This window comes from Arvicanthis niloticus, chromosome 13, assembly GCF_011762505.2.
Source record: "Arvicanthis niloticus isolate mArvNil1 chromosome 13, mArvNil1.pat.X, whole genome shotgun sequence".
NCBI classification, from domain to species: Eukaryota; Metazoa; Chordata; class Mammalia; order Rodentia; family Muridae; genus Arvicanthis; species Arvicanthis niloticus.
Window position 1 is genome coordinate 66725721 of NC_047670.1, and position 14908 is coordinate 66740628.

General features: G+C 39.4%; 1 protein-coding gene across 4 annotated transcripts in view; it reads left to right on the forward strand.

The window, feature by feature from the left end:
• The window catches only part of Cntn1 (contactin 1), a 285977-nt gene that overhangs the window by 157321 nt on the left and 113748 nt on the right, over positions 1-14908 (forward strand). For all 4 annotated transcript variants that reach the window (XM_076911932.1, XM_034516364.2, XM_034516363.2 and 1 more), the window contains exons 2-4: positions 2345-2476; positions 5964-5996; positions 14126-14258. In XM_076911932.1, coding sequence (XP_076768047.1) covers positions 2416-2476; positions 5964-5996; positions 14126-14258 — 227 coding nt within the window. In that variant the 5' untranslated portion in view covers positions 2345-2415. The remainder of the gene's footprint in view (positions 1-2344; positions 2477-5963; positions 5997-14125; positions 14259-14908) is intronic.

Here is a 14908-nt window from a genome sequence, read left to right on the forward strand (position 1 = left end):
CAAGGCAGCACGAACTTAAACTAGCTCTTCACATCATGTCTCCAATTAACAGCAGAGAGAGATGAAGACGTGCATGCTTCTGTATACTTCCTCCTCTCTACAGTTATATACTCCAGGATGCAAACCCAGAGAATAGCACTGCACATAGTAGACAAGTTTTCCCACTTCTCTTAATGTAAACAAGACAACCCATCACCCACAGGCCAACCTGATCTAAACAGTCTCTCACTGAGACTCTTTCCAGGTTATGCTAGATGTATGTGAAGTTGATAACTAAAACTTACTATTGCAGACATGTTTTGAGACCATTATTGGAGAAGTCAGAAAAGTGTCAAGCTCAGCACTGGGGTCCATCGACTATGACATAGCTGGAAGCTTCACTGTGAAGTATAAGAGAGGTTAGGCTTTCTGAGAAAATCCACAAAACAGCTTAGCAGTCTTCAAGCAATGGCATTAATGAAGGGATCGTGGAAGTCTTGTCCATACGTCATCATAGCTATTTTTTACATTTGCTTTTTCATTTCTTTCTTTCTTTTTTTTTTATGTGCATTGATGTCTTGCTTGCATGCATGTCTGTTTGAAGGTGTCTGGTCCCCTGGAACTTGAGTTATAGATAGTTGTGAGCCACCATGTGGGTGCTGGGAATTGAGCCCATGTCCTCTGGAAGAGCAGTTAATGCTCTTAACCACAGAGCTATCTCCCCAGATCCTTCTCCCATTTTTTTTTTTTATCATGTCTCCACTATCATGTTTCTTTTCATGTTCTGGCTTTAGGCTGCTCTCCTTTAAATTATAAAGCAGGATGTTTCTCCACAGTGAAGGAGGACTTTCCACTTGTCTGAATAAAGGGAATGACTGTTGTCTCCTTCAACATGGCATTTTCAGCCATTAACCAAGACACATGTCAGGAGCTTACTGACCGTTCACAAAGCTATTTGTATCAGAAGATATTAACTTGTCAACTTACTGGAATTCATATATCTCTGAGAGAGTCTGTGACATAGACGGCATTTATTGCTACATGAGAAGAATCTTGTTTGTCATGGATCAGAATCAGGCCAGGTGTAACAGAGTAGCTGAAAGAAATATGCATGGGTCCCAAATGACATGCTGGGGTGTTGCCTGCAAATACCTTCCTGTCTAACATCCTGTATCATTATTTGTGAATATTTGAAAACATGATATATCCTCTCAAGTTGAAACTCCTATTCTGAGTATCTTTGTAGTGCTCTAGGATAAGGTTTTTTTTTTCAAGGGTTGAGTAGAAGTGGTTGAATTTTAGTCAGCAAATCTTAGATCATAGGCTACGGCTACAGAATCTCCATCTTCATGTGTTGCTCACGTTGCCACAGTGCTGTGTTTACAATGATCTCAGTGAAGATACCCCCTTTCTTCTCATGTTGAATATCATGCAAATCTCAATTTATGTCATCACACTGAATCATCATATGCATGTCTGTTTTGCCACTGACCAGAGAGTTCCTTAACCGCAGCTAATCTGACTTGCTTTTTGTTTTTTTCACATTTCCTGCTTATGCAGAGACAATTCACTACAGAGATAATGAACCATTGGTTCTCATTAGGTGTCAGTGCTCCCCACTGACACCAGGCTACTCCAAACTGCTGGGTGAAATCCTAATATTTAATGAGAAAATAAAAGAACAAAATGGCAAGAGGAATGATTAGGGCTGGTTACATTGAATCTTGTCTCAGCTATGCAGCAAGACCCTGTTTAAACAGACAGACAGACAGACAGACAGACAGACAGACAAAAGCACTAGGCATTTCTGACAAATATTCTGACAAAATACCAAAAGGCTGGCCTGCTCTGCTGTCCTCCAAGCTTCTAAAAACTCTCACCAATCCCATCCTTTCTCCTGTGGCCTCAGAGAGGTCCCAGGGCCTCACATATTAGATTGCATTTAAATTGATCCTTTTATCTGTGCTCCAACTAAGTATAATCTATTAAATTAATCTATTAAAATGTTGACAATCTAAAAGTTTCAGTAGATGCTAGTGTGTTTCGTGTTAAAGAAGATAAGAAACCTAGTTATTTGCCATCAGAGTGGCTTGTCTTGACCAGCCTGAGCATGCTGGGAGGCCAGCCAAGGCCACAGAATGTGACTCTTCTCATTACAAATATATTAAAATCAGTTAACATCAGAAAACTGAAACATAGTTAATAATGTCACTGTCCCTAATTATTGGATGTTTGTCCTCTCTTGTCCCCCCCATTCCCCTTTGATGTTCCCATTTGTTTCCTCTTGTCTTCTCTTGCTTTCATTTCTTTTCTTATCTTGCCACCCCCTACTTCTAACATATTGTCCTGTCTTTTCTCCATACAGGTCTTTCATAGTACTCAACTGCCATAAAGCTTTCATTACTTTTGGAAACTGACCCATCTATTCAACAAAAGATGAAAATGTCATTGCTGGTCAGTCATCTCCTGCTAATCTCCTTAACATCCTGTCTAGGAGGTAAGGAAAATCCTTTGTGTGTTTTCCATAAATTATGTGACTATAATCTATATTCATTTTTATCATGAAATCTTTCATGTGAAATAAGAATTTATATCTTCTTTTGACCTCTGGGTCTGGTTATATTAACAAATACACTTTATATACTAAGAATAGCCTTATTTTTTATTTTTAAATAAAATTTTGTAAGATTTAGCTTAGTTTCCAGAGTAGTAAAATGCTCATAAACTCGTAAATGTTGTATCTCTGGTAATAGAAACAGTTGGCATGTGACGACATGGTTTAAATCAACACTATTTAATGTAGAATCGGGAGAGGTGGTTGGTATTTCTATTACCTGCCTACAATCAAAGACACTTCAGTGCAGGCAATAATAGTAAAATGTAGCAAGAAATTTAAAAAGTAGCATGTTAAATGTCTGCCTTTTGTCTTTAATACAACTCACTCACTTGCCAGTTAGCATTCATTAGGTTGAGTTAATACAGCTGTGTTTAATAACTGATTCATAGCGTTTCTCAAAGTTAATAAACAATGGCTCTTAGGAGTATCCAGTACAATATTGAATCTGATAAATCCGGTGCTTCTCTATGCGATTTTAGGAAAAGAGTGTCCAGAGAGTCCATGATGTCCATAAGCTATAAAGAAAAGAACAGCAGCTTTGAGCTCTCGGCACAAAGACAATGTTTCTCCCTTTTGGAGCAAATATGAAAATTCAGAGATATTTCCCACAAGCATAGACACGTTTCCTCCCCACACTTCCCAATGTAGTAATAGTACATTTCCTGATATTCATTTTGTTTCCTAAAACCCCCACCTCAATGACCTTCACTCAATGGGCACTTGTACGTTACTATTCAATTGAAGATGTATTTGGTCCTTTCATTCAGTCTCTGTTGGTCTCTTTAAGGATGTACCCAAAGACTATTCTATTGTATTTATTATTTACCTAGTTCACTTGTTTGTCTGATATAGGGTCTCTTGTAGCCCAGGCTACCCTGAAATTTATTAGGTGGTGAAGGATGACTTGAAACTAACGATCTTCCTGTATTAGGCTAAGTGCTGGGATCACAGTACAGCCAGCTGTTATTTATTTCTAAGAAAATAAAAGTTATGGATTTTGAGGAGATAGTGATATTCATTATACTAATCCCAAAATTTGGTGGAAATAATTTTCTTAGTGTCGATAGTGGGAGACAGCCACAGCACCATGCTGTGCCCTCAGCAGCCTCGGGCTTTCCCTTGGTCCTTCAGGGACTCGCCTAAACTCAAGTCAAACCAGATCCTTGGCTTTGAGGTCAAAAAGAACTTAAAGACAAGCCCTTATATGACAGAGTCTGAGTTTATTAGAAATACAGGAAAGAGCACTTAGAGGAAATTAAATCGCAACTTTGAGCACCTGTGTAGGGTTCTCATAGAATAATCAAAAATTGTCCTAAAATCAACATAGACACCATGTTGATGACTCTCAAGTTACATCTGGAAAGGTGTCTGAGAAGAAAAAAATTTTTTCCCTTTCTCTGTTTTTGTTAATTAAGAATAGAGGATGGATCCAGAGGTGCCTTGGATAAGAACATAGTAGGATAAGCCCTGCTTAGTTGATTCTATGGGCTGTGTTCTTGTAGTATCCTCCAACCTGGCTCCTACAATCCTTGCAACCCCCCCCCCCCAGTTTTGCCTAGTGTTTGGTTGTGGGTGTATGTTCCCATCACTTGCTGGATGACTCCCCTCAGGTGACAATTGGGCTAGGCACCTATCTATGAGTACAGCAGAATATCCTTAGGCTTTTTCTTTCTAGTCATGTTAAGTTCTATCCCAGTCTCTGGGTTGCCCTGTCTTTGACTCCTGGTCATCCAGGCAGTGTCAAGTGTGGGTTTCCTCTCCTGGCTTGGGCCACAAGTTGAACCAGTCATAAGTTGGGCACTCCCACAAGTTGGGCACCACCATTACTTTTTCATGTCTTGTAGGAAGGACAAGATTGTAGGTCTGAGGTTTTCTGGAGGCTTGCCAGGTTATAGAACATGATGAAAACAGGATGTGTATCTCCCATTACCAGGAGACTTCACTGGGGTCACTCTCATGGATTCCGGGGAGTTTCCATTGCAGTAGGTTTCCACATTGCCCCCAGTATCCATCCCAAATTCCAGTTGTCTCCCCCAGGACCCTCCCCCCACTTTCTCTCTCTTTCTCTCACACACACCCTGTGCTGCCCAATCCCTCTTGCTCCCATCCACACCCACAAAATCTATTCTATTACCTCTTCCCAGGGAGATCCATGCATCTACCCTTGATCCCTCCTTGTTACTTAGCTTCTCTTGATTTGTAAATTGTAGCATGATTGTCCTTTACTTAATAGCTAATGTCTACCTATAAGTAAGTGCATAACATGTATATCTTTCTGGGTCTGTTACACTCACTCAGGATGATGTTTTCTAGGTCTATCTGCTCACAAATTTTATGTCATTGATTTTCACAGCTGAGTAATAGTCCCCTGTTCAAATGTACTACATTTCTTAATTCATTCATTGATTGGAAAACATCTAGGATGTTTCCAGCTTCTGGCTATTATGAATAAAGCTGTAAATGAACGTGGTTGTGCAAGTGGTAAAATGACATGTCCATTGGGAATATGCCCAACAGTGTTATAGCTGGGTCTTGAGGCAGATCAGTTCCCAATTTTCTGCTCACAGAAACTGAAGCAACAAACATGGACCTCTTATGCTAGGTCTTCTGCTCAACCTTATGGTTGTATAGCTTGGTGTTCTCGTGGGACTTCCAACAATGGGAGTGGGAGCATGTTTCTGACTCTTTTGCCTGTAATTGGAACCTTTTCCTTCCTACTGGGTTGCCACCTCCAGAGATGATATGAGAGTTTGTGCCCAGATTTATTGTAACTTCTTAGGCCATGTTGAGTGGATATTCCTGGGAGGTCTGATTTTTTTCTGAAGGGAAACGGAAGAGGAGTTGATCTGGGGTAAGGGGAGATGTGAAGAAGGAGTGGGAGGGGAAACTGGTCTGGACGTAATGTATGAGAGAATGCATGTTAACAAAAAATATATAGTTTGATAAGATCAATCCAAAAACTATTATCTTAGCACAAAGAGGGGCCGTACTGATACTCCTAGAGAGCTGGCAACGGACCAAGGCCTTGAGAAAGTGCTAGCTGTGTTGGAAATCTTTGCTTCCAGGGAGCAAGGTGATTTTCTATACTTTGTCCCCATCCTGTTCCTCCTCTTTCTATCCTGCCACAGTTAGTACTTAAGCATTTAAAGGCAATGGAAAATATACAGAGCCACAATAATGATATGAATACACATATGTGCATATATAATCACATGTATAATGTACATGTAGTACATATGAATAAATTTTATATGGCTATTGACATTTTATTATAGATGAAATAGAAAGTGTTTATTGGTCTCCCAAATTCATACTAATTCTATTGATTTCAAACTAAAATTGTTTTTCATATTCTTTTTCCTTTTAGAATTTACATGGCACAGAAGATATGGTCATGGAGGTAAGTTTTAAATAACGTGTGTGTGTGTGTGTGTGTGTGTGTGTGTGTGTGTGTGTGTGTGTGTGTGTAAAATGATATTTGATTTCTGATTTAATCTATGATCACTCTAAACCTGATGGTAATTACTATTGTTGGGTCACTTAGAAATCCTGTAAGGTATTTTTTTTCTTGGATCATAAAATAGCTTGCTTGATTGTTGAAAAACAATCAAGCACACACACACACACACACACACACACACACACAGAGAGAGAGAGAGAGAGAGAGAGAGAGAGAGAGAGAGACAGAGAGACAGAGAGACAGAGAGACAGAGGGAGACAGAGACAGAGACAAACACAGACACATACACACTCACACACACACCAGGTTTAGGCAGATGAAATTATTCAATGTGGTCTCCATTTGTCTTATGTACTTTATAACAGTGCAATGCTTTGGACCCTCCAGAGCTCTCAAGAACTAAACCATCAACCAAAGAGTGTGCATGGAGGGACCCATGGCTCCAGCTGCATATGTAGCACAGAACTGCCTTATCTGGCATCAATGGGAGAGAAGCTCTTGGTCCTGTGGAGGCTTGTTGTCCCACTGTAGGTGGATGCTAGAGGGGTGAGGCAGCAGTGGGTGGGTGTCTGGGGGAGCACTCTCATAGAGGCAAAGGGGAGGGGGAGGGGATACATGGTTTGCAGAGGGGAGACCAGGAAAGGGGATAACATTTAAAATGTAAATAAATAAAATAACCAATTAATAATAATAAAATATTAAAACTGCTTAACTTTTCTACAAGCCTCTTGTTTGCTTCAAGAGAGAAAACTCAAGTTAATGCATGTGGAAACTTATCAGTGTAGCTGGGAGCTAACAGATGCTATAAAAATTTCCTGTTTGAAATGGATTGAATGTAATAACCAGTCCTGCTGGTCAGAGTCTTCTGTGGTTATTGGTTTTGCTGAAGGAGAAAGGTATAGCAAAGAAGGTCAACTTGGATCTGCCTATCCAGCTGGAACTTACTGTCTAAGCTTGTAGATTTTTGCACAAGTTAGTCAACTTCCATGAGCTTCTGTTTTTAATATGCAAAAGTCACCAGGTTTGTTACCACAAGACCCTCACAGAAAACAGAATGAATGCAGCTGTCATTGTGACTGATGGACCATGTGCCCAGTGACTAGTAACTATGAACCTACTAGAACCACTGCAAAATGACAGACTGCAAAGCCATGAAGAACTGCTGAGCATCCAGTGTGACAACCTGCATGGCAAATCCAAATGATGCCATTTGTACTGAGAAGGATTTTCACTTGTAGGTTTAAAGAACAGAAGTACAAGGAATTCTTAGCCCAAATCCCTCCTACGCTGTGAGCTGGCAATCACTTCATGTAGGTTTTGTAAAGATCAGTGACTAGACTTCAAGAACCTTATCATAAGTAAGGAATATGAAAAAAATAGCTATTCTTTAAGAAAAAATGGAGTTTGTATTAAAGGAGTTATTTGATGGTTGAGGTGTGTTTAGTGATGGATGTTGTAGATAAAGAACCCTGAAGTATTTTAACATGTAGAAATGGTACAAATTCTAGATAAGCAGGATGACTGATAAAGGGGGGAGAGAGAGAATAAACACTTGCAATTTTTATAGGATATTAGCAGAAATTTCATTAGAAAATACTTTATTGTCAAATAAATCATTGGAAATCCTGCTGCAGAGTTAAGTGTAATGGTTTATTTTTAATTGCAGTCAAGGTTTATAGTACTAAAAAAAATTAAGGGCAGGCATTTCTTTGCACTGACATCATAAAACATCTCTAGCTGAGTCACTAAGAACTCATATTTATTTTTTCACATCCCTAGAAAATAGAACCCAGACTCAAGATGTTAGCATGACCATGGTCCCTTAGATCCTGCAGAATCCTTGCCTCCTTAACCTGTCATTAGCCCCAAATGGTCCTGTGATTTTGAAGGCATAACTCTAGTGCCTACCTTCAGCTGATCCTGGCTTTTTTCCATGGCTCTTCACGTAACCTTCCCTCTGAGCATGCCAAAGTCCCACCGTTTGCAAGGTAAATCTCTGAGGAACGATTCAATATATGCATATGTTCATACCCCTGTTAACCACTAAGCATCCCCCATTTATGTTAAACTTAAATTTGTGACGCTTCCCTTCAGGTGAAGTGCTAAGATTGTCCAGCTAACACTACATTTCCTTATGTGCCCATTTCCCCCCTCAGTCATGTCATAGGGCACCTTACTCTTCATAACTCTAAAATACTTGTACATTCTGACATTGGCATGTTGGGCTTGGTTCTTATTATGTAGGGCGATTGGAGATGACAGGAAGGCAGTTCCACAGGCTGCCCCTATATTCTTTAATCACTGCTCATATCTGCACCAGTGTGCTGTGCTGCCATTTGTAGGGCTCACCACACCCTGTTGTGCTCTTGTGAGGTAGTCCTGTCTCATATGATCCATTTAACCTGCTGTCACAGAAATGTCCCTTTTTACTCTCCCTATTGTCAACTTCCCCCTCTTTATGGCTATCGTTATTAACACATACATCTCATATTCTAGAAGAAGAGAGACACATACCTTTTATTCCAGCATTTAGGAGGTAGAGGCAGGTGGATATCCAAGACAAGTCTGGTGTGCATAGGGAGTTCCAGAACACCCATGCTTACATAAAGAGACCCTGTCTTATCAAACCAATAATAATAATAATACATGTTATTTTCAAACTCTATACTTTTCCATCTTCTTCACACCAATATAGCAAAAAGTTCTTTCCTATGCTTGTTCTTTTCAATTCCTTGGTACATCTTTTTTAAATACAGCAGATTTCAACAATTGCCTCTTTGCCACCTGTGATGTACAAGTGGTTAACACAGTGAGCCACTTCAAGCTTTCCATGAACTGCACAGCTGGCTGTCACATATGAACAGAAGACTATTCCAAGTGAAGAGGGGGCATTTTTTCCTCTTCCTCTCTCTTCCTCTCTCTCTCTCCCCCCTCTCTCCCTCATCTATCTCCGTTTAAGACAAAGAAATCTTAGACTCCTCTGAAAGAAATGCATGTCCATAGGTAGTCTGGGTCCTCTCCAGCTACAACAGACTTTACATTTAAGGTACAGTCATATATGAAGTAGCCTGGTGTTGAAGTTTCGAGACAGGGTTTCCCTGTGTAGTCCTAGCTGTCCTGGAACTCACTCTGTAAACCAGGCTGGCCTTGAACTCAGAAATCTGCCTGCCTCTGCCTCCCAAGCACTGGGATTAAAGGTGTGCACCACCACTGCCCCGGTGAAGTAACTAATTTTAAAAAGCAGCTGCAGGTTACGCCAACTGACTAAGCTGTGGTGGCTCTGCCTAGCTCAACCACATGGCCAGAGGCCATGTGCATGCCCCAGCTATAAACGGCCAGCCAGAAACACCAGCCCTGCCATCCACGAGACGCCAGCGTGGGTCTGCCAATCTTCCACGCTGTCTCTGTAAGGCTGGGCATTGCCCAGACCATCCTACCAACCATGCAGGCCCGGTAGAAAAATGAGACTCTAATGCTTAAACATTAATAAAAGGCTATATATTTGGTAATGATCAATAACAAGATGCCCTTACAATCAGAGGTATAACCCAATACCCAACCTAGATGTACCAACTACCTTTGACTGCTACAGACAAGCGAATATCAGCCTCCATGTCCCCCTCTCTCATTCTCGTCTCACCCTTAGCTCTTCCTCTTCCTTCTCTTCACTCCTCCCACCTTAGCTCCTCCTACAGCCTGGAAATATTTGTAGCCATATCTAAGAGCTGAAGAAATGGTTTGAGGTTCAAGGGGTCTATAAATTTATAATGCACTTTCCCTGTGATGTACAGCCAAGCAAAAATTTGGTCTATATAACCTAGTCTGCGAATCCAATCTTCTCCATCCTTTTAAAAACTGGACTTATGAAAAAACTCCCAGTATTGCATTGTTAGGAATGTAAATTAGTGCAACATTACTTCTTGCCCATCACCCTAAAGTTATGGAGGTACCACAGTATTTAAAACCCAAGTCCTAAATATCTTGATTCTCTCGGTAAAGAAAGGACCAATAATGTCTAGAAGTTTGTGGTAAACAATGTAACTTTTGCTGCATGTAGATAGTTGATTGACTTTCAAGAGAGCTTAAACCACTCTCAGCTCCATAATAAGAAATATTATAAATATGATAAGGAATCTAATAATAGACTTTTCATTTTTGATTCCATTACTTTATTTCCTAATAGATTTTTCTGAGACTCATTGGAAAACACATTTATGCAAAAATTCTATTCAATAACAGATTCAGATGACATATTTCAGAATGAAAAAATAGAGTTTATTTCAAGACAGTTAGAAAAATTACTAAAAATAACTCTTGAGCACAAACTGCAATCTTACTTTCAATTTCTGGAAATAAAACCAGATAACAAGATTACAGAGGACTATCTCTACATGAGGAAAGTGTGAAGACCCAATTTTAGTTCATGCCATGGACTGATTATGTACTCTATGAACATGAAAAGCCCACTCAAGGAGAAGCAATGGCATTTGATGGTCTTTCATCTGCAAATTTTACTTCAAATAAGCAGGTGTGATCTTTTTATTTTTATCAACTTTTTTACATATTCAATAAAGTACTTCTCTGGTAGAGGTATGATAGCTACATTGTATATTGGAAAATGAATTTTTTATTAAAATGAGTTTATACTAAGAAAAGCACAGATCAGAAAACATGTAAATTAAATGTTTGTGTACCCTAAAATGTTCTTTCTATCTATCTATCTATCTATCTATCTATCTATCTATCTATCATCTATCAATCTCCTCTATAAAATTTCCAAAACATCTAAAACTCTCACCTGAATCTTTCTACTGCTAGACTACCAAGAGACAGAGACACTCTTTCCTGAAGGTGAGTGTAAATCTGCGTTAATGGGTCCTGTTCTGAGTCTGATGTGTTCTCTATCCATAGCAGATCTGTCTCTTGGTCTGAGTCTACACAAACCTGTGAATTAAGGGACCACAAAGTGATCACATTGGTGATAGGTTATGTTGCTGCCAAGCACAACAATTGTAGACAAAGACTTGATGCAGTAACTGCTGTTCTTCAGGGCCAGTTTCCATCCCCTAATCAAGTGTTCAGAATCATTCTTAAGCCCCAGAGGGTTTCCATTGCCTATTTAGCGTAGAAAATTCTAGAAATATAAGTACCACGTGCTCATTAAACAGTATAGATCTATCCTGGAAATGGGAAAACTAAAATATTTTGAATGTAATTTTTTTATGAAGATTAATTTAATTTTGTTATTTTATTCCACTAAGGTTTCATAGTCAGTTCTTATAGAAGTTAAAAGCTAGTGGAAGATTAGATAATGAACATACATTCTTTGTTCAAAATACTGCCATTGAAAAGAAAACGATGCTCTGTTTGACCTATATAACTTTAACCACAAATTTAATATTTATGTAAACTCTTTGCAGAATTGCCTTGCAATTATATATAATATATTATATATATGGCTAATACATCATAAAAGGTTAGCATCTAGCACTGTTAGGGGGTAATTTTTTTCAGACAAGATCTCATAGGTTGGTGTTAGAGAAGATAAAATCCAGCATGACTCTTGAGTTAAATCATCTATTCAAAAGCAATCTCAGAGCCCCAATTAGATATCCCTTGCTAACAAATGAAGCTTCTGGAAAGGATGATACCAGATGTAGTTGTTGGCCAAGAAGCAGCATGGGAACCCCCAAACAACCCAGGTTATTTCCAAGGCTATTGTCTTTTCTTCATAACCTGACTGTAAGCTTTATTCCTGAAGACAGCACCTACACAACCCACTGAACACAGAGAAGTCAAGCTGGTGCCTATTTAAAGCATTTTCACCTACAGACTAGTGTTCATGGTACTGGAGGGTACTTGGCATGCTTCCAGTGGAAAAACCTTAAAAACAAAACCAGCTGCAAACCCTTCAATCTACAATGGTGACCTGCCATTAAGATACCCTAGTACAATGGTGGCACAAAGCTTGTGGGAATACCAATAAATATCTGATTGGACTCAAGGCCACTCCATGAAATGAGCATATCAACCCTGCTTGGGTGGCCAAGAAAGAACCTGAGACTAGATCAGCCAGGGACCTAGGAGAAAACCAAATACCTGTCCTACATTAGGAACGTAGCAATAACATGGCTGCTGACAGCATTCTGCCACACTGATAGGTCAGTGCCTTGCTCTGCCATAATCAGAGAAGCTTTCTCCTGCAGCAGATGGGAACGAATACAGAATGCACAGCCAGGCATTATGTGGAGAGTGAGATCTTGGGATACTCAGTCATAAATGGGATGTCTCTGTCAAAACCTTTTCCTTGGAGGCTAAAAGAACTCTGCAGAAGAGGAACTAGAAAGAGTGTAAGAGCCAGTGGGGATAGAAGACACCAAGGAAACAAGATCTTCTAAGCACGGCATGATCAACAAACATATGAACTCTCAAAAATTGAAGCATCATGCACATGACCTGCACAAATCATTCTTAGGGCAGATCTCATGCCCAGCAGTAGATGGTCAACACAAAACAAACTCAATACCATTGTTGTAGGTCCTTTGTTTTATAATACTGAGTCAGGGCATTCTTTTTTCCCATTTATTTATCTTATCTATTATCATTAATTATTTGATGAATTATTTAATTACTTTTACTTTAAGGTCCTTTGCATATATTTATACCTTCTGGTTATTTGTGTTTGGGAATTCCTTGTGTGTGAATGCATATGTCTTTGTATTATGCTGAACTATGTCTTATTGTGTTTTATATTTATTTTATTACTATTTCTTAGATACTTATTTTTTTTTCCTAAGGAAAGGCTGAAAGGCAGTAGATCTGGATGGGAAAGGATGGGAAAGAACTGAAAGGAGGGGGAATAGTTGTAATCAAATTATATTGTGTGAAAAAACATTTTAAATAGAGGAGAAAACAGTAAGCCAGAAGATTTTGGCATGGTGGCAGATTCCTACAATGCCAACACCTGGGAGGTAGAGACAGGAAAATGTGGAATAGGATGTCAGCTTGGGCTATGTAAGAGCATCTTAAGTGAACAAAACCAGAAACAAAGACAAACAATAACACAAGCTGGAGGAGTGAACCACAGTTTCTGTCTATCTGAGCCATGCCAGTGACCTCAGGGAAGAATTTCCCTCCTTTCTGGCACATGGCTCACAACTAATTCATTTAGAACATTTGGGTCATAGCTATTGTGTGCAGATGCAGCTGAGCTAGTGACCGGTGAGTGACTCCCACCTCTTCAACTTACCCTATGTTCTTACCTCCAAAGAGGATGGACTCACAGAAAATTGCTTCCCAAACTGGGTACTTGTGATGGGTTGCAATCCAGTTTACAACTCCCATACTCACAGTTTCTGTATAGGTTGTCCCAAATGATGCTGAGTATGTGTCATGGTCATGTGTTCAAGAAAGAAATAAAGAGGATAATCTCCTCAGAACATTCAGGAATTCATTTATTGTCTCATTCCTACTTTCTAAAATCTTAAGCAATTTCACAGTCTAGACCACTAAGCAGATGCCTATCAGGGTGTAGTAATTAAAGAGGTCACCTGTCTCTGAGTCCTGACAATGTGGTGAGACAAAGGTTGCATCAAAAATCAAAGCAGGTATTTTGAGTACCAAAGCCCAAGTCAGGCCACAAAAGGGAATGATTTAAAACAGTAGGATGGGATACAGCCTTCTGAAGGAATTACCACCATGTCTGGGTCACAAATATACAAACTTAATAAGAAAAGCAGGATGATGGTTTCACAAAGAAAAAAAAGCTCAGGCAAAGACATGAAAGCATGTGTGTTTGTGTGTGTGTGTGTGTGTGTGTATGCATGAATGTGTGAGAATGGGAGTGTGAGCATGTGTGTATGTGTGAATATAAATGTTTATGAGTGTGTTTGTGTGTGTGTGTGTGTGTGTGTGTGTGTGTGTGTAAAAGGAGTTGTAACCAGATAACTGGCAAATGGTACATTAGAGAAACCATGAGAGATGGTCAAAAAAGAGACACTTTTGATGCAACCAAAATTTCTTTTAGTTACAAGGATGTACACTATAAGGTCATCTTGTTTGTGTTTCAGTCTCTGAGGAGGACAAAGGATTTGGACCCATTTTTGAAGAGCAACCAATCAATACCATTTACCCAGAAGAGTCACTGGAAGGAAAAGTATCACTCAACTGCCGGGCACGAGCCAGCCCATTTCCAGTTTACAAGTAATGTGTGCCACTCACTGCTTGTTTCAGAGGGAGGGGAAAGGTGGAGAGTACAGGTGCCATTCATGACCTCAGATCTGTAGAGAAATCTTTAAGACAAGTCTATAAGGTCAAGGAACATCAATCCAAATATTGGCATGTACGCTACTGAAAACACTATATGATATTTATGTACATAGTGTTTTTCTTAAACATATGTAAAATTTTTCTTATTCAGACATAACACATGTAGATTTGATATCATCTAATGGAACTGATGCTTCAGAACAAACAAATGTTACATAAAAGCATTAAGTATATACCATTGAAGATAAAAGAATTTTGTATTCACTGTCCTAGATAACTCAAATCCATGAGTAACCAATAATGTTTCTATATTACCTATATTCAAAGTTTGCATAGGCAGTCCCAGAAAGTGTTACCCTTTTTCAGTGATCACAAATCTCTATCCCTGACAACACAGAACATTTCCTGCATTGCTAGGATTAAACCCAGACTCCCATGCACGCGAGACAAACACTCTACCACTGGGCTGTACTTCCAGCACAAAAATGTGTCTTAAATATGTTTACCTTCTGAACAAAGTGGAGGCACCTCTTTTGACATTCCTGGGTTACTTCTTGTGCTGTCATAAAAACGTTATAAGGAAT